Here is a 20,120-nt window from a genome sequence, read left to right as displayed (position 1 = left end):
ATATATATATATATATATATATATAGATACATATATATATATATATATATATATATATATATATATATATATATATATATATATATATATATATATATATATATATATATATATATATATATATATAAATGACATGGTACAGCTGAACGCGTAACACTTCCGAACGCTTGTCGAAGCATGAATGACCCCGTTTGACAATCACAGTGTGGATGTGTGTGTGCGTTTTTTCTCTCATCTTCGCATCCCGGGCGTGTTGTAAAAAGGCGGGGCTAGAGCTACAGTGCGAGGAGGAGATGTGAGTGAGAGGCAGTCCGGAGGAAGCACAAATAACAAAATCACAGGAAGCGTTCATGCTCATTTTTACAGTGAGCCCTAACAGAACAAACAGGCAGGCGCGCGCGCGCCGAGGGCGGACATTGGAATTAAACCAACTGGTTTAATTTCATCCGCATCCTCATATCAGAGGAAATCGTCCGCGTCCGCCTCTACAGTAGTGACCTAGAAAGAAAACGGTTGTCTGGCAGATGGAGAAACAGGCCGGAGCTGCCGGGGCGGCGGACGGAGCAGGGTCGAACAGAAAGCTCTGGGGCTCGCCGACCGGCGCACCAGCCACCGGAGAAACCCTGGACAGGTGAGTAGCAGATACTTGATATTACAAGAATATGTCACACGTCGCCATTTAGCTAGGGTTTTCTTGCTTTACACAGTTTCCCACGAAATATTAAACAACATATGTCATGAGTCAAGAGGGTCGAGGTTTTAAATCGGCGTAGACCCAATGCATAACATTTCCAACAACTTTTAAAAATGTTTTCTTTTTTCCAATAAAAAAAACAAAAAAAAACAACCGGAGTTTGGAGTGACGGTAACGTTGCAGTAACGTTAGCTATGATGGAGTAGCTAACAGTGAGTAGGCTACAAGCGTATCTAAATCACCATACTGTATAAGAACAAGGAGGCGACAGCCTAACATGTTCGACATAACAGAATGGTCTACCAGTGGGTAAACCGACAGCTAATAGCTAGTGTTAGCTCAGTAAAAAAGGCCTAGCTTATAGGTTAACGTTACAGTAGCCACCGCTAATGCACACACACACACACACATAGATATATATATATATATATATATATATATATATATATATATATATATATATATATATATATATATATATATATATAGCTAATGCAGACCACTGTCACGTTAATGTACTGTAGGCGACGCTATAACGTCACTGTAACGTTAGCTAGCTAACTAGGTTTACAAATGCAGTGACAACGGTAAAAAAAATAATGGTAAAATGTATTTCCATTTTGAATAAAATTGTCCATTAGCTTAGTTTAGTCTCCACATATATGTTTTTGGTTATGACTTGATGATGACATTCAGATTGTTTCAAGAATATGCATTAAACGAGCATAATTTCAACAGAAATATGAATGGTAAATGTATGGTCGACCCACCCACAGGTGTTTCACGTATTAGCCTTAATACTCTACACAATGACAATATCATCTGCTAAATGTAGCATTTAAATTGAATATTTGTATGTATTTTATCATTATTAGGACCATATTTCTGTGTTACCTTAATCTCTCCTTATTATGGCAACAAATCAATGTACACGATCAGTCTGTATGTTGTGTTTACCTTGGTTTGTGGAAGACTTGCACATATTTAGTTGGGGGGGTTTAGGGGTCCTTCCTCAAGAAAATGTTAAGGTTTTCAACAACAAAAAAAGTGTAATTTCATGTCAATTAGACCATTATTATTACCATAGTCTATATCCACGACGTTCTGTCTACAACATGCTCAACCAACAAAGCTCAGTCTAAATAGTTTTTTACAACAATATACACAAAAACCTGTCGATTTGAACCTATTCAGACTAAAATATATTTGCACCGGCAGAACCAGCAGCCTTGGCTCTGCACAGCACTGTTATAAAATTAACCATTTTATTGCACAAAGTGGCAACTAAACATGAACCCAAACAGCAGAAGAGAAGGCGTTTACATAGTGCATGACATATAATAGCCTACATCAGACAGAAATCGCACATGTAACACATCCTTTGTGCATTTATAACAGCATTGTTGCTTCAGGACTATGGTCAGATCGTGAGCAGCAGCAGTAAAAGAAAATCAAAGAATGAAAACTTCCAGGCAAGCATTGTTTGAATTATGAAAGATATCATGAAAAGGGGCCAGCAAAGCTGACAGGATCAGAGAAAACTTAAAAACTATGTCACTCACAGATAAGTTATCTTCTTATTTAAACACAAACATGTTTCAGCTAGAAGCCATCATCAGTGTTCACCATTTCTTACTAAATAGGAAGGTTACTAGGTTACTTAAATAATAACGCAAGAAGCATGAACAACGTTTTACTTAATGTTACCTCCCCCTGTACGAAACCGGTAGGAATCGGACCGGATTAGAACGCACATTTTGGTTCCACTTAATGTGTCATTCCGAAACGGACGTAAAAATATCACCCTTTCTCTGTAGTCTACCGTTAGCTAGCTACCGTAAATGTAGGCTACTTTTTCTAGATACGTTTTTGGTCTTTTTCCGCCTTTATTTGATAAGACAGCTAAGTGAGAAAGGGGAGAAAGAGGGGGAAGACATGCAGGAAATCATCACAGGTCGGATTCTAACCCTGGACCTCTGCGTCGAGGCATAAACCTCCAATTATATGTGCGCCTGCTCTACCCACTGAACCAACCCGGCCACAATGTAGGCTACTTTTAAAATGCCATATTTTCCCTCTGGGCTCACCAAAAAGGACGTAAAAGCATATTAACCATTCACTGGGAGAGGTGTAGTATCTTGTCAGAGAAGCCAAATATGGTCATTTTTATGCAAAAGAACTGCTAAAGTTTGAAGCTGGTTTACAGTAGTTAGCATACCAACTCAACATTTATTTTGTCGTTACTTATTAATAGTAACTTATTAAAATAACTGTTATTTATTGTTAAATTATTGTAGTTGTGTGTTAGGTCACTTAGGCCCGAGCCCGACAGGAATTAAGATATTTATGTCAGAGCCCGACACAGTTAAATTCAAATTTTTTTTCTCATACTAATGACACATGTACGTTTGTTTGCGTGGAAAGCTTTCATTAAGCAGCTGTAGGAAGGCATTCGGAAATGTCAACAGATGAGCGTATCGGCTCACACGGGGGAACAAGCGCACGTTAATAAGCTGTTGTAATTTAAAATGTTCAGTGTGTTAACCTTTCCTGCTTGCTTCGATTCCGACCGTGATCAGAAAACCAGGGGAGACTCGTTACCTCCAGGGCCGACGTTACATAACGTCGGGGTTAAAATCCCGTTTCTGGTGAGCAGATGATCTCTCAGATCGGGACCCGTCGTTTTTTTTTTTTTATCTATAAAAAAAAAAAAAACGACCTTTGGCTTAAGAAAAGTGACAATGACTCACTGACACGGTCTAACGTTTGCAGTTTGGATACAGTTGAAAAAAAATGACAAAGACACCTGGTTTACTTCATAGGCTGTGGACCTGTGTCTCTACATTATCTGGGTCACATTAACAGTGATAGGACCAAAAGATGTATCCTGGGATTCATTCAAAACTTGAACTTGTTTAAGAAAGTCACAAATAAAATGTTTGTTTTAAATTTGACAGAAAGACAACTATATTGTTAATCGCAATGATTGCTGAGACAGTTAATTGTACAGCAACATTAACACACGTTAAGCCACAGCCAATGGAACGCAAAATTTCCTGCAGATGTTACACAACAAAGCATACCAGAAAAGGGAGGGCTTTACCTTTTGTGAAACATCTGCGCAGGAAGTGTTACATTGACAGCGGGTCAACAGCTATCGAAAAATTGTCAAAGTTGAGGGAATTGGGGGCAAAACAAGTATCTTGTTATAGTTTTTTTATTTTCTTGTCTATGTCCTTTCAGTCCAACAGGTTCTCATGTAGAGTGGTGTAAACAGCTGATCGCAGCCACCATCTCCAGTCAGATCTCAGGATCAGCCCCAACTGACGTCGGGAACAGGGACAACAAGGTAGCTCGCACACACGCACACACACACACGCACACACACACACACGCACAGACAGACACGCACAGACACACACACACCATGTTTCCACCCTTGTTTTAATGCAAATTAAATAATATTGAATGAAGAAATACCTTATGGAAACCGTAAAATTCAATTGAATCGACACAAAGTTTGGGAGGAGGGGGGAAGGCCAGTCTCTCTGTGATTCTTGGGGGGGCGGAGCTTCTAAAGGGTTAGGGTGAATGAGGACTTTTTAAATGTATTTTACGAGCGCAAAATAACATCTAGCATCTGCATCATCACAGTGATGTTTTGATAGCGTCGTTGTTGTCGTGTTATAACTTGATATGTCGCTGTCAGCTGGCACATAAGCACTTTTACAACTTGTGCAGCATTATGTAGGTAGACGGCGCGATCCATTTTGGCTGGCAAAACTTAGTTTTTTTTCCGCAAATGTTAGCTCGCGTGTTGTGCGACTCAGCGCGAAAATGAATGGGAACACCTTAAAATGTCTCGAATCTTTTCGATATACCAGTTTGACCGCAAAACAGCACGTGGCGTCATCGCGCACAGCTTTTTATTGGCCTTAAAGCCATTGGATGGAGACACACTATCACCGGATTTATTCGCATGAGCGATCTCCAGATAGTTCGATTGACAAGGGGATGGAAACATTGCTACACACACACCCACCCACCCACCCACACACACAGTATTTACATACATGCCCTATTTCTCATCAGTGTGTTTTGTAACTGATAGGCTGGGAGAAGACCAGGTTTCATGGTAATGTATGCCCATGTGTGCTATGTATGCCTTTGAGTGTGTGTGGCCAGAGCTATGTGTGTTAAGTGTATGTGAATGTGATGTGTCACAGCTGCTGTCGCCGTTTAGATTAGCTACTATTGAGCTGCTGTGTACAGTTTGTCTTAGTGTTTGGTGTTTTAAGCCCCCAACTTCATTTTCCAGGCAGCGCTGCCTGGAAGGGGCACTAGGATTAGGCAATGGTTAAGGTTAGGGTTAGGTACCTTGACGTCGACGGTTGCAGCGCTGCCTTGAAGTCGACGTTAGGGGGCTTAAAATGCCAAGCGTTTGTCTTCTGCTTCTGCCTGCCACAAGAACACGTTTCATCGTTTCAACTCGTCCTCCGAGCAGTCGTTTGGGTTGAGAGACGCAACATCGTTCAGTTAGGTATGAACAAAATAATACTGTATCTGAAGTCTCTTTTATATAGACCTTAGTGGTCCCCTAATACTGTATCTGAAGTCTCTTTTATATAGACCTTAGTGGTCCCCTAATACTGTATCTGAAGTCTCTTTTATATAGACCTTAGTGGTCCCCCTAATACTGTATCTGAAGTCTCTTTTATATAGACCTTAGTGGTCCCCCTAATACTGTATCTGAAGTCTCTTTTATATAGGCCTTAGTGGTCCCCTAATACTGTATCTGAAGTCTCTTTTATATAGGCCTTAGTGGTCCCCTAATACTGTATCTGAAGTCTCTTTTATATAGGCCTTAGTGGTCCCCTAATACTGTATCTGAAGTCTCTTTTATATAGACCTTAGTGGTCCCCTAATACTGTATCTGAAGTCTCTTTTATATAGACCTTAGTGGTCCCCTAATACTGTATCTGAAGTCTCTTTTATATAGGCCTTAGTGGTCCCCTAATACTGTATCTGAAGTCTCTTTCCCGAAATTCAGCCTTGGTGCAGAATTTCCGCCACTAGAGCCAGTCCCACAATGAGCTTTCCTTAGGATGTGACATTTCTGTGTCTGTAGCTTTAAATGCTATTGAGGAAGAGAGAGGGGGGGGCAAGGTGGTGGGTGGGGGTGTGGCCTTGACCAACTGCCACTTTGCTTGTTTGCAAGCCATGATGTCTCTCTTTTTCAAATTCTCTGGGTGGGCAAAGCAGAGAAAGGGGAGGTAACCTCCCCCCTTATGACCTCATAATTCCAGATCGGCCCATCTAAGCTTTCATTTTCTCAAAGGCAGAGCAGGATACCCAGGACTCGGTTTACACCTATCGCCATTTCTAGCCACTGGAGGACCATAGGCAGGCTGGGGGAACTCATATTAATGTTAAAAAACCTCATAAAGTGCCATTTTCATGCCATGGGACCTTAAAAGAAATGACAACAACCCCCGTTAGCGCATTACAGTCATAGTGCGTTCCATTTGTACTCGGAAGTCGGATTTTCCGAGGTCAGAGTCGGAAACACGCCACCCTGACTTAGGATTTCCAATCTCGGAACTCGGATAGCCACCGAGTAACCCAAGCTAAAAATCCAACATAGCTGCCCCGTGCATCAACAGTAGTGAAAGCTGTAGTAACATACCGTTTATTAGCCCTTCTGTCTTATTTGTGTCTCGCTAAATCAGTCGTACACACAGTGCTGTTCAGCTTCTATCTGTGGACATGTTGCTACGCTGTTTGTATGCACAAACAGCAAGGCTAACCCGGCTAGAGCTAATGAAAACAATGACTTGTTAAATGGAACACATTCAACTCGGGTGTGACGTCATTCCCAGCTTTGGCTTTCGGCTTTTCAGCCCTGGAAAGTCACCGGGCCTTTTCATAAAAAAAATAAGACCCAGAAATATCCCCCGTTCCGAGACAATAGCACATCATTTAGATTGAGTAAATGAAATAGCAATAATTCCTACTCACTTTCTTCTTTTGGATTTCCGTCCTGCTGAACGTGTAGGTCTCTTCTTAGCAGTACTGGAACATTTCGTGGGCGCTTCTTGGTGGGGTTTTCAGCCATGCCATTTGCTGGAAACGGATATGATGTAGTCGCCGTCGGTGGCCCCGTATAAACAGAAAATATTTAGTTGAATCATTGGTAGAAAAAAATAAATACAAATGAAGAATACATTTTATAAATCGTCGAAAAAAGAAACACGATGTGTACGTGAATCGATTTCCCCCCCCACCCCTATTGAATGTAGTTTGTGGTGTTCACACATTAGAAAAATGATCTCTTAAATGAGACATCAGAAGTGCACTCAGTGTCCCAGCGCTTTTCTGTTGCTTGGTTTGGAATGTGCATTCACAGATCTGTATTGGCTCAGCTGTTGCGCAGCTCTCTTCTTATACGGTAGCAGGTTTCTGTTGTAGCATTTGCTTTGGGCTCTTGCGTGTTTGCACCCATCTGTCACCAAAAATAGAACGGCTACATTGCATTGTCACTTTCCAAGATAGATTTTTGCCAACAATATGAACAAGAAAGATATATAACCTTCAGTTTGATATCAGACTGTGAATATAGTTGTTTCCATTTCATGTGAACTACATTTATTTTTGTTCATTCATGTGTGTGTGTGTGTGTGTGTGTGTGTGTGTGTGTGTGTGTGTCCTGTGTACTTGGTGTGTGTAATCTCCAGGTGTCCAAGAGGCTGACTCCCAGGGTAAGAGTTGTAGACTCATCAGCTTGTCTTCTGATAAACACCTCTTTCCTGTTATGCAGCAACATTTTTGTCTCTTGACATTTGAAAAAAAGTGTCATGTTTGGGCGCCCGGATAGCTCAATTGGTAGAGCGGGCGCCCATATATAGAGGTTTACTCCTCGACGCAGCGGGCCCAGGTTTGACTCCGACCTGCGGCCCTTTGCTGCATGTAATTTCCTCCCCCACCCCCCTCTCCCCTTTCATGTCTTCAGCTGTCCTGTTAAAAATAAAGGCCTAAAAATGCCCCAAAAATAATCTTAAAAAATAGGCACTCAAATAATAATCCTTATGCCTGGACTGGTTTTTATTGATAGAACTAACGGGGTGGACATTTTTTTTTAGCTAAGTTAGCCTTAGGCTTTGGGCATTTTAGGCCTTTATTTCCAACAGGACAGCTTAGACTTGGAAGGGGAGAGAGAGGGGGGAATGACATGCAGCAAAGGGCCGGAGTTGAACCCGCGGCCGCTGCATCGAGGACTGAGCCTCTTTATATGAGAGAGAAAAAAGACGTGGTGAAAGTTTATGTTCACCCTACTTTGAGTTCCCTCCAAAAATATGTTGTTGCTTCCTGAAGATGGAATCTGGAATTGCAGTCTCTTTTTTTTTTTTGGGAGAGGGGGGGGATAGGGGGGGTGATAAACTACAAACTTCAGGAAAAAAGGACACACGGTAAAAAAAACAATTACAGATTTGATTGAGTATTATATAATTGTATGGATTAGTGTTCTTGTAGACGTTGATTACTTTGCACTGGGGACTTTATAAAAACAAACAGGAACATGGACCAAAACCTTAACTAATGTGCTTTATTCTGGGCTTATGTGATGAAGAAGACCTTAATCTACAGTATAATTCAAGCCATATTCATATTTGTTATAGTATAGTAAATAGTTGACGCATTTTAAAAGAAAATAGGAAGTAAATCATGGGGACAGAATTGTTGTTGCATAACAGGAATGATCCAAATGCTATACATTTCAGACCTAGACACACACTTTAAGAAATATCAGTGTATTAACAGTTCTATGACTGTATGTTGGAACAGAAATGCCGGCGTAGTGTCCAGTGTTTGCATACTGTAATATTTCTCCAGAAATAGTATGCAATTCACATACTATTGGTTTCATACTAAGATTTCAGACAAAACTCTCACATACTGTTTTGGCCTACTGTTTTTCGGGAAATGATATCTGCTGCATTCGAACACCTGCATGCGTAAATACCAAACCTATCACCTACTAGATAGCATGTTACGCAACCTTTGTCTTCTTCAACATTGGAATGTGCAGGGGCTGTTTGGTGCAGAGTCGACAGGATGTGACTGTGTGTGGGAGGTGTCTGAACATGTCTGCAGATCATAACCACAGGCTCACCATCAGCACTTCCTCCATCGTAGCTACTGTACACTTCATCTCTGCCTCTCCCAGCTCAGTCTGCTTCCTCTTTTCTGTCTCTGCACCTTTCTTCATGCTTCTTCTTTGTCCTTTACCCCTTCATACTACATACACTCACATGTCTCTCTTCTACTGAGGCTTTATTAGTTCCTAGCAGTGAATTGGAACTCCTATAACAAAAGAGTTTGGGGTTTTTTCTGCAGTGGGTGGATCACTTAAATCTTCCCTGTAAGACCCTGACTGCCACACTGTGTTGGTCAGTTGTCCACTTAGGTTTGGACTGAGATGTCTCAGCAACTTTTGGATGGATTGTCATGAAATGTGATTCAGACCTAACTCTGACCTTTCCTCTAGCACCATCATCAGCTCACACTTTCAATTTGTCCAAGACTTTATTACTAAATACCTGAAAACTAAATGGCATTCCACTTTTTGTTTAATGCTAACTAGCAAAGCATATTAGCTAACTTTGCTAAGATGAAGAACATGGTAAACGCCAGCATCAACACAGTCCCGGTTTCTCGGTCATTGTAACGTTTTGTGTCCCATTCAGTCAGTCTCAGTGGAAATCCCTTGCCCCATGTAGCCTTACATATTTAAATAACCTCTAATAAATGATCAGTATCAGCTGATACCCTGGGTTGAGGTAACTGAATTGGTATTATGTTGGAGATTTGAGTGAGTTCTAAATGTAACTTGATAAAGTTACATTTAGGACTTTAGGTACCCTGCCCTGTGAAACAGGCCCATGGCAATGCAAGACTACATAGATGCATAAATATATATATACACACACACACACATACATAGGTATGATTAAACTTATTACCAGCCGTAACAGCATCGTTGGTGTAACGTGTGTGTGTGTGTGTGTGTGTGTGTGTGTGTGTCATCATGGTAACATGTACTGTAGCAGTAACTAACAGAGTGGTTTTGAGTACTTTGTCAGGTGTTTATATGTCTGACTCTGTCTGTCTGTGTGACTCTCTGCCTGTCTGTCTGTTTGCCTGTCTAACTTTCTGTCTGTCTGACTCTTTGTCTGTCTATCTGACTCTCTGTCTCTGTCTGACTCTTTGTCTGTCTGACTCTCTGTCTGTCTGTCTGTATGTCTGATTCTCTGTCTGTCTGTCTGACTCTCTGTCTGTCTGTCTGACTCTCTGTCTGTCTTTCTGACTCTCTGTCTGTCTGTCTGACTCTCTGTCTGTCTTTCTGACTCTCTGTCTGTCTTTCTGACTCTCTGTCTGTCTGTCTGACTCTCTGTCTGTCTTTCTGACTCTCTGTCTGTCTGTCTGTCTGTCTGTCTGACTCTCTGTCTGTATATCTGACTCTGTCTGTCTGACTCTCTGTCTGTCTGTCTGACTCTCTGTCTGTCTGTCTGTATGACTCTGTCTGTCTGTCTGTCTGACTCTCTGTCTGTCTGTCTGTCTGACTCTGTCGGTCTGTCTCTCTGTCTGTCTGTCTGACTCTGTCTGTCTGACTGTGTCTGTCTGTGGACAGATTTTGTTTGTGCGATAGCTTCACAGCTGTGAAAGATGCAGTCACGAAACTTTACAGGTGTGTAGTTGAGATCTAAACAAGGGCAGAGGTTGAACGTTTGGTGTTGTGGCTGGTGTGATCCCATCACAAGATGGTCTCTTGTCTTGAAACTCTCATGGACTTTAGCCAGCCAACACACTTTGGATATATAATAATGTGAATGCAGAATATGTACAGTGTTTACATTTGGTGTGTAGGCTCTGACCTACAAGGAAACACCAGGCTCAGCAATAACAGTATCCTACATATAGAATGATGTCTTTTTACTGTATAATGTCTCTTTTTCTCTCTCTCTCTTTTTTTTTCTTTCTCTGTCTCTGACTTTCTCCATGCTGGCTCACCCCGGCAGCAAGATTCACAAGATGAAGGTCTTTGTTACAATGGAGAAAGTGATTCTGAGCATCCTTCCAATGCTTTGGCAAGTCTCTCTGTCTCTCTCTGTCTCTCAGCCTGTCTGTCTCGATCTGTCTGTCTCTGTCTGTCTGTCTGTCCCTTCCTTTCCTCCCTCTCTGTCCTGGTCTGCATGCCTCATCCTGCTGCTCTTCTCGGTCTGTCTCATCTCCCTTCGGTGATGTTGTCCTGAGGAATGACTGCAAATAACAAACGCAGCGTACACGTTTGGAATTTGAAAGACGTGTGTTAATCAGACAGGGAGGGTCTATTGAAAGATGCTGTTGATTTGCATTGTGGGAAGTATAGTGTTTCCACTTAATGTCCTGGCTGGCATACATTTTATTTCATTGCTGTAGCGATATTATAGTAATATAATTCACAGCACCGCTGCTGGACACATTTTGAGTGTTGAATAGTTAACCTCCTGTTACATCTCCAGTGTTAATCCATATGTGTGAATGTCCAATTTGTTGTCTCATCACACTTGAAAGGGCATGGTTCATTTCTTTGTCTGTGACGGCAGCATGCTACTCTCATTAACAGTGTGTGTGTGTGTTGGGTTAGCTTGCAGCAGAGGTCATCTGAATACGGTTCCAGAGAGAAAACCCTTCAAGAAAAACCAGCGGAAACTTCCCGCAGCCATTTATTTAGTCTGCAGTGGTGATCGCTGTCTACTTCTCAGTCCAACCTCCTCATCAGCAACATGTTCAGTAATACTCTGTTAGGTGTCAGTGGTGCATGCTGGGTATTGTGGTCCTGCTGACTGCTCTGTGTTTGTGTACAGAACCTTCCAGCTTTGAGATACGGGGCGCAGGTCACAATGTTCCAGAACCAGGTTCCTTTGCTACCAGGAGAGTCCGTCCAGACTACAGGTACAGTAACCTCACCCCTGTGTCCATATCCATCATGTGTTTCATGTAGGAGTGTCATGTATGTAGGGGTGTCAAATTCTTTTCAAAATTTATGATTTCGAAAATTGATTGAAATGAGTCTATCGAAATCAAAAGCAGCGATTCCCCCAGTATGTTCTTCTCTTTCCACCCCCGCCTACTTGCAAACGTCCAAGAAAAAGAAAAACAACCACAGACAGAGTGTAGCTTACCCGCTGGGAGCATGCAGCTAAAGACACAGGGTAACATTAGCTTACCAGTAGCCTGCAGCTGCTCTTTCCCAGACACCATGGCCACTGTGGGAGTCGGAGATAACGAAGAAACAACAGAACTGGTGACAACATTTTGCCTTCCACGTGAGTGAATTATGGTAACAAACAAGAGGTGAAGCATGTGGGCTCTGACGGGACTCCATGGTGCCTTCAGGTGCACCTCGTTAAACTAATGGTGCAGTCAATTGCACCTTGTAAACTCTGAGAACCTCAAACTGTTGTTGCAAAGTACCCTTTTCTATCTGGTGGCTCCTTTTGTAGCATTGCCGTCACTGCTGAAGAACAATTTAAATCAGAAATTGTATCAAATCGTGACCTTAAAATCAAAAGACTAAATAAATCGTGGATTTGGAGACTCGTGACACCCCTAGTATTATGTAGTAGGCAATATTTCTTTAAAACATCACAGTTAATTTTTCACCTGCCTGATTAATTTGTGTGTGTGTGTGTGTGTGTGTGTGTGTGTGTGTGTGTGTGCGCGCAGTCAAGGATGTGATGTATATCTGTCCATTCAGCGGTCTGGTTAATGGAACCCTGACCATCACAGACTACAAACTCTACTTCACCAGTGCGGAACGGGTACGATCACAGGACCGTTGTTCCTCAGTGCAGTACTGTGTGTGTATTTGTAGCTGTGTGTTAATGTTAGTCTGTGTGAGGGTTATTATAGTAAATGAAAAATGAAAATAAGCAGTGAAAAATAATTTTAGTAAACTGAAACTAAATAAAAAATAAAATATTAAGAAAAAATACATCTAAACTGAAACTATATTATCAGGTTCAAAAAATAATAAAAATGAACACAAATCATTTTAGGTTTAGTTTTTTTTTCACAGAAACTGAACGGAGTTGACATTGACATTCCAGGAGATGGCGCTGTGCTGTAATTACTTCACATCTGACCCTAAATTAGCACAAAGATTAAACATTAAATAGCTCTCTATCCCTGTATTCTGTGTGGATGTCTAGCTACATACTTCTGAGACATTATCTGGCCCTAACAAAAACAAACTAAAACTGTACTGTTAAAATTAAGACTAGATATATAAAAACGAAAACCTTTCTGAACAACTGAAACTAAACTAAAACTACTACAAACACACATCTGAAAAACAAATTGAATTCAACTGTAACAACCTTGTTCTGTGTGTAGCGGTTGTGTACTCTCATGCGTTTTGTATATCAATGAAAGATGTACACTTCCAACCAGCCGTTTATTACTTGGTACGTAACACAGGATAACAGTTACAGTAGTTTGTCACAGCCAGTCTCACAAGGAATGTTAAAACAAATAAGAATGTATTGAATTTAAGTTCAAATGAAGCCAGCAAAAACACAATACATGTTGACAATAAAGTAACAGAAAAACACCATTTAAAACCATGAAAGGAACGAAATTGACATACTGCATTCATTCAAGTAACTGAAAGCTAAAGATATAAATACAAAACACACTTTTCCCCAGGTCTCCATTGCAACCACTTTTACTTGTACAATAAATCTCCGGGAAAATAAACTAAATCCAAACAAGATAGAAAAAGCAGTATAAAACGAGACAGTTGACAGTATAAAACATGTACTGACTGATAGTAAATCATATAAAATGCCAATTGAAATGAATACACAGTGACAGTGATGGCAAGTGAAGTCATTGACTCCGCTCCATGTGCACATGCAGGAGTCTCCGTTCGTTCTGGATGTGAACCTGGGAGTGATCAGCAGACTGGAGACCATCAGTGTTCCCAACCAGGGAGAGAACACCAAAGGCCTGGAGCTGGTCTGCAAGGTAGCGGAGAGCCCACCGACCCTTTGAGCTATTAAGGTCCTTGCACACCGAGTCCAAAATTTTTGCATGCGTTTTTGTTCGTATCTGTCTTCCCCAAAATTCGCCACGCACAGAAACCTTGCACGCTGAGTCCGACGCGTATTAAAGGTCCAATGTGTGGGAATTTCTCCCATCTAGCGTTGAGATCATATATCGACTCTCTCGCGCCACGCAGTTCAAAGTCAGATTGCAGCTACGGTAGCCTTCACGCTTCAAAAAGCCAAGACGTCATCCAGCTTTCCCTCCGGCGATCAGGTCCGTTCGTTTAATTTTCTTTTTCTGGGCGAAGAAGAAGACTCCTGTTCCTGAAATTTGGATTTTGAATACGTGTGGTCCTCCATGTTTCCTTCTTCAGACTTGCCGGGGCCGGGAAGCTACGATACCCATTAGCAGCATTAGCAGCAGCTGTGAGTTTATAATGTGACAGCGAAAACACGAAAGGCGGAGCAGTATGTCCTGTATGTCCCTTAACCAGATAACGTATCTCAAGATGGAGCATGAATATGGAGCGTCTACCCCAGTTTCAGTTTCAAGCCAAAAGGAATACTTGGAATTGATGGTGGTGGTAAATATTCATGATAAAGGACAAGTTTGTGAACGGGCAACACAGATTTTGTTAATGAACAACTAAAAACGTTACACACTGGACCTTTAAATCATCCGTTGCGAAAATTTTCGCAAATACAATATGGGATGCTGCTGTCGCTCTGCCTCTCCCTCCTCCCTCACTTCATCCCTCGCGTCTCTCCCTTGACAGTACCTCTCTGCCTGTCCTCTCTGCATGCGTCTTCTTGCGTTTGGCGCCGCGGCTGCCTGAAACAGTTGCTGCCCTCTCTCTCTCTGTCTCCATCACTACTACAATTTATTTTATTAACATTCAAACGTTTCTGACCTTAATTTCGGGACCTTAAGTAACACTGACAGTAGATTGATGCTCTGATATCCTCCCTTCGTCAGGACATGAGGAGTCCCAGGTTTGCCTATAAGACAGAGGAGAGCCACCCGGACGTGGTGGAGCTGCTGGACAAATACGCCTTCCCCCTCTCACACAGCCTGGTCAGTGTCACTCACATGTTTAGTTTATTTCGATCACATAGATACACAATATCACATACATAACATAAATGGTAAAATAGGTGTAAGTTGGAGCATTACACCTACCATTTTTACATTCTATTTGATTCATACGTAGTTCTTAGGTTCCTCAGAATCTTATCAATCTTATGAAATGTACTATTATTACATTCTGTATGTTATATACTGTACATATTGCATATTAACACACGTCTTCATTAATATCGGTTACATATGACATGTTTGGGACTGCAAGGCCTCCACACAATGTACAATGTATTGGTGTGACCAGAGCAGTGGTGGAAGACGTATTCAGTTTTTTTTTTTTTTTTACTCTATGGGTAATTACGATTTATTTTTTTTATTTTTTCATCCTGGACCCTATTGTCTCATGTTTTTGAGTGTAAGTGATTGATGGGAACAACAATCTTTGAAATTGGTCCAGTATTAAGCGAGACCCCTCACATCCTGGTCACAAAACTGTTCACCCTCCTTCCCTCTGGTAGGAGACACAGGGCACTGTTCGCCAAAACCAGCTGACAGAGACAGCTTCTTTCCCCAAGCAGCTCTGTTGAACACTCAGATATAGCCCCCACCCTTACACTGAACAAAGTCAATCATCACTGTTCTGCTCATCTACCTCATGTATATTTCAATCTTCAAATTACAATACTGTTATTAATATATTACTATTGCACCGAACTACCTTGCACTATATTTATATTTAAATCTTAAATCGTAGACATTGCACTATTCCTTCCCTCTCTTTAATTGTTATTGTATATTTTTTGTAAATTCTATTGTTATACTGTATACTTAACAGTATTTGTTTATATATATATTTCTTACTGTCCGTTCTGTTTTTATTCTTTATATGTTAAGTGAGTGTTGTACTTTGAGAGCAAAGATGACCTGAGTCAAATTCCTTGTTTGTTTATGCAAACCTGGCCAATAAAGCTGATTCTGATTATACATATTCTGAGAACACTGTGACCAACATGGTCGCAGCCGGGCTGCAATGTAACCCTATGGGGCAAATTTGCATGGTCAATTTGGTCCACTACAAGTTATGTTTTTTGGCACTGACAGGCTCATATTATTATTCTAAGTGTCTGACAATATTATGGAAAGGATCCATACAGAGATAGACCTTTAAAACCTCTTTGAGACCTTTCTGTTTAACCAGAAACGGCTCTGAAGTCGCTAGCGCTAAACCCACCAGACTCCATTTAAAAAATCAATACTTTTAGTGTATAGAGCCAACATATTTTCACATGTAAATCGGTAAACTATGTGTTTATTTCAACCAAAACTAGAGTTGTGATGGTTGAAAAAGTGGAAAGAAGACCCAACAGGGCTTATCATAGTTTTATTTAGTTTCTGTCGACTTTGACTGAAGTGTATTTTACGATGCTTAAATGGCTGTTTATTTACATGGAGTCTGGTGGGTTTAGCGAACGCAATTTCATGGATGTTTTCATGTTTAAAAAAGGATCTTACTCTTTAACAGAAAGGTCAACCTCCTTAGAAATCCTTTCCATAATGTTGTCAGACACTTAGAATATTAATCTGAGTCTGTCAGCGGCAAAACGAGCACTTTTGTAAACGTAAATACAAGCTGCACAGTTGCCCTATTAACTTACATTGTAGCTTGTTTCGCTGACTGCCGACTGCAGCGATCTCGGTTCCTACTGGACCAATGTCAAAGATTGTTGTTTCCATCAGACACAAAAACATAGGAAAATAGGGTCTAGGTTGAAAAAACACAGAAGTTACCCTTTAAGTAAAAGTAGTAATACTACAGCGTAGATATGCTGTGTAAAAGTCCTGCATTCAAAATCTTACTTAAAAAGCATTACAAGCAAGTAACTTGTCAAATAAATGAAGTGGAGGGAAAAGTACAATATTTCTCAATGGGATGTAGTGGAGTAGAAGTATGATGTATAAATTGTATCAGTAGTGTAAATCTGATGTATTTTAAGAAAACCTTTCATAAAGTGAACTACAGTTTGTAAACAGCATGTAAATGTAGCAGTGGCTGCATGCTAACATGCGTCCTGTGTCGCCCGCTGGCAGCCCCTGTTTGCCTTCCTTTACAAGGAGCAGTTTCCTGTGAACGGCTGGAAGGTGTACGACCCAACAGCAGAGTACAGACGCCAGGTAACTGCACCTACACACCCATCCTTCTCTCACACACACGTGAAGTCTGACAGGCTCTAACGGGCCGGCTTACATTGCACGCTTAACGTATGCGGAGCGAATGCTCCAACACTATGCTTCCACTATAATCAATGTAGTGCTCTACATCTACTAATCTAGGGATTGACCGATACTGGTTTATCAAGGCCGAAAGCGATTATTAGTAGTTACCATTAACCGATATTTGAGTCAGATGGTGTTGTGGGCGGGACATTAAGTCAGACTCAGTGGTGAGTGAAACCAAAGCAGAGGGTCAGACACAGAGCTGTAGCCGAGCCAAAGTAGACACTTTTTAATGAATTAACTTTATTGGTTATCAGGCAAATAAAACGCAGATAAACTTGGCAAACTGCCAAAAAACTGGCCTGATAATTGGTCTATCCATAGTGTGTATGCACTTTGGAAATCTGCTCTACAAACGTAAAAATACAAAGTCTTCTAATTAGATTTTTTACGCGAGGTGTGTGTGGCCCTTTTACACAGAAATGGATCATAAAGTGTCTATATTTCTTTTAAGTGAAACTACCGATCTACAGGAAATGACGTAATGACTGTCAATGAACGTATTGCAGTTTGGTTTTGAGAGTTTCTATTTTTATTTCTTGTTTCCTGTCACCTGCGTCGTTTCACAATAGCTGACAGTAGATTGGCGTTTTACAGCTGTGCCGGGTCCAAAAACAATCGCAAAGAAAAGCCCACCGTCTCGCCTGTGACTCACACAATCTTACTGTGTGTGTGTGTGTGTGTGTGTGTGTGTGTGTGTGTGTGTGTGTGTGTGTGTGTGTGCGCGCTGCAGGTTCAGCCAGTTACGTGTGCAGTGTAGCCAAAGCGTTGGTCTGATAAAGGCTCCAATGACAAAACCATGTAACTGTATTGACATTGATCTATTGACAGCATGTTGTTGCTATGATCATGATGGCATTTGACTGTGTCACGTTTTCCTGAGTTTAGGAGAATGTTTTACAGATTTGTACTGTGTAACTTTATATATACACTTCAATAATTCCATCAGTAAATATATGTGTTAAACTCACCTCCTGTTGTTCTCACCTTCTCTTTTTGTAACACAAATACAGTTTCATTATTATTATTTAATTACAGTTCCACTCTGCCATTTCTTTTGGTAACTGCTGTTAAGTTACTGTGAATGAAACTCAACCCTTTCCTGCAAAAGGAAGTGTGGAGTTTGATTGACGGTAGCTTAACAGTGATAGACAGACAGACAGACAGACAGACAGACATACATACATAATGGACTAATGACTGTGCTGTTGTACGGATGAAAGCCAGTGCTCTGGAATACACATGAATATAAATGAATCCCACAACAACCCTCTGGCTCCACAGGAAACCCTGTATAGTAATATTGTATGGAATACTCGTCTAATGGTTTCTTCCATGTGCTTGGATGTGTTTTGCCAGGGCCTCCCTAATGAGAGCTGGACCATCAGCAAGATGAACAGCACCTATGAGCTGTGTGACACCTATCCCTCCACTCTGGTCATCCCCACCAACATTACAGAAGAAGACATCAAACGGGTGGCTGTGTTTCGAGCCAAGCACCGCATCCCGGTCAGTCTGAGAAGCACATACCGTACAGTAGGGTTGGGTTCCGAACTCTGTACTTTTATTGTGTACCTGACCGGATTACGTCGGTACTACCGAGGACCGAGTCACATAAAATCAAACGGGTCCAAATCTCGGTACCTGAGCTGTGGTTGTAGCTGTATTTCTGTCCTCACTGACACCGACACACACACGGAGCAAACTCGAGAAAACTACGTTGTTTCTGCAGCGGTTGCAAATGTAGTTACAGTTTTCAAATGTCACGCAGACATCGTTCGCTGCAATATGATATTAATGGCGAGACAAAAGCGGTCGCGGCACTGTTAACGTTACACTTCCTCTGAGACAAGCAGGCACAACAGTGGTTTCTATGCCCTGGTGACTGACTGACAGGCAAGTCTAGTTTATATTTAGCACATCTCAGCAACAAGGCAATTCAAAGTGATTTACATAAAACATTACAGAGCAATAAAAAACGGTCATGAAAATAAAACATAATAGAATAATATACAAATACAAGAATAAAAGTTAAAGTGAGTAAGAAATGAATAATTATTTGATTTAATAGGTTGTAGTGACGGATTTGTAAATAGGATAAATAGGTTTGGAATTATTTTTACAACTGAAATTTTTTTTTTGTCATTACAGAGGGAAAGTAAGTTTGTTATAGCAACAAAAGCCATATTCGGCTGCTTTTTGGAACCAAAACGCTGCCAGCTTCTTTTTTTTTAAACTACAAAAGCTCCCTAGTCAACTTTTTCTTGTCAAAAGAGACACCAAGTGTGAACATGGCCTAAATCCTTCTTGCCTCGTGATTGGTCTGGCGGGTGTATGAGTCCACCAGATCACTACTGCACAGACTCTGGCTCCAAAATTACAAGATGGTAGCACCCGTAATTCCGAAATAATTTGGCTTCACTTTTGAACAGTGGGAGGAAGTGGAGACGCGTCGTCCATCTTTATGTCTATGGTTAATAGTACCATAGTTTGGGGCAAGTATTGTAGCTATATTATTTGCTAATGTGTGTAAGAATGTATGACACTGTATCTCAATCTGTTTGTGTATATTCAGATTTATGAATGTGTAAAAATAAATGAATTATTTTGTGCCTGAAAGTTGTTGGGTTTTTGGGTTCACAACAGTTTACAAATATTAAGTTACATTTTTGCGTGCGTGTGTGATTGAGTCAGAATAATCTGCAGTGTTTGTTCAGGATATTAAAGCGACATGTTGACATGTGTTCAGTCCTCCTGGTCCTGAACTGACCCTGCTCTTCCTGTAGGTCCTGTCCTGGATTCACCCAGAGTCTCAGGCAACCATCGTACGCTGCAGCCAGCCTCTAGTCGGCCCTTCAGACCGACGCTGTAAAGAGGACGAACGCTACCTCCAAATCATCATGGACGCCAACGCTCAGTCCCACAAGCTGACCATCTTCGACGCCCGGCAGAGCAGTGTAGCATTCACCAACAAGGTGCAGCA

The 20,120-nt window shown here is 41.2% G+C and overlaps 1 protein-coding gene across 3 annotated transcripts in view; it reads left to right on the top strand.

Annotated features, from left to right (window-relative positions):
• Positions 1 to 294: 294 nt before the first annotated feature.
• mtmr1a (myotubularin related protein 1a) overlaps positions 295 to 20,120 on the top strand; it is a 29,470-nt gene continuing 9,644 nt past the window's right edge. Inside the window, exons 1-11 of one of the 3 annotated variants that reach the window (XM_078276320.1) lie at positions 295 to 631; positions 3,938 to 4,043; positions 4,806 to 4,829; positions 7,429 to 7,452; positions 11,599 to 11,686; positions 12,461 to 12,555; positions 13,655 to 13,762; positions 14,759 to 14,857; positions 16,952 to 17,035; positions 18,497 to 18,646; positions 19,924 to 20,112. In XM_078276320.1, the coding sequence (XP_078132446.1) occupies positions 525 to 631; positions 3,938 to 4,043; positions 4,806 to 4,829; positions 7,429 to 7,452; positions 11,599 to 11,686; positions 12,461 to 12,555; positions 13,655 to 13,762; positions 14,759 to 14,857; positions 16,952 to 17,035; positions 18,497 to 18,646; positions 19,924 to 20,112 (1,074 nt within the window). In that variant the 5' untranslated portion in view covers positions 295 to 524. The remainder of the gene's footprint in view (positions 632 to 3,937; positions 4,044 to 4,805; positions 4,830 to 7,428; positions 7,453 to 11,598; positions 11,687 to 12,460; positions 12,556 to 13,654; positions 13,763 to 14,758; positions 14,858 to 16,951; positions 17,036 to 18,496; positions 18,647 to 19,923; positions 20,113 to 20,120) is intronic. The other 2 variants (XM_078276321.1, XM_078276323.1) reach the window with 2 other exon arrangements.

This window comes from Sander vitreus, chromosome 19 (genome assembly GCF_031162955.1).
Source record: "Sander vitreus isolate 19-12246 chromosome 19, sanVit1, whole genome shotgun sequence".
Lineage (NCBI taxonomy): Eukaryota > Metazoa > Chordata > Actinopteri > Perciformes > Percidae > Sander > Sander vitreus.
Note: the sequence above shows the minus strand (reverse complement) of the source record. Positions and strands in the feature narration are given on the sequence as shown.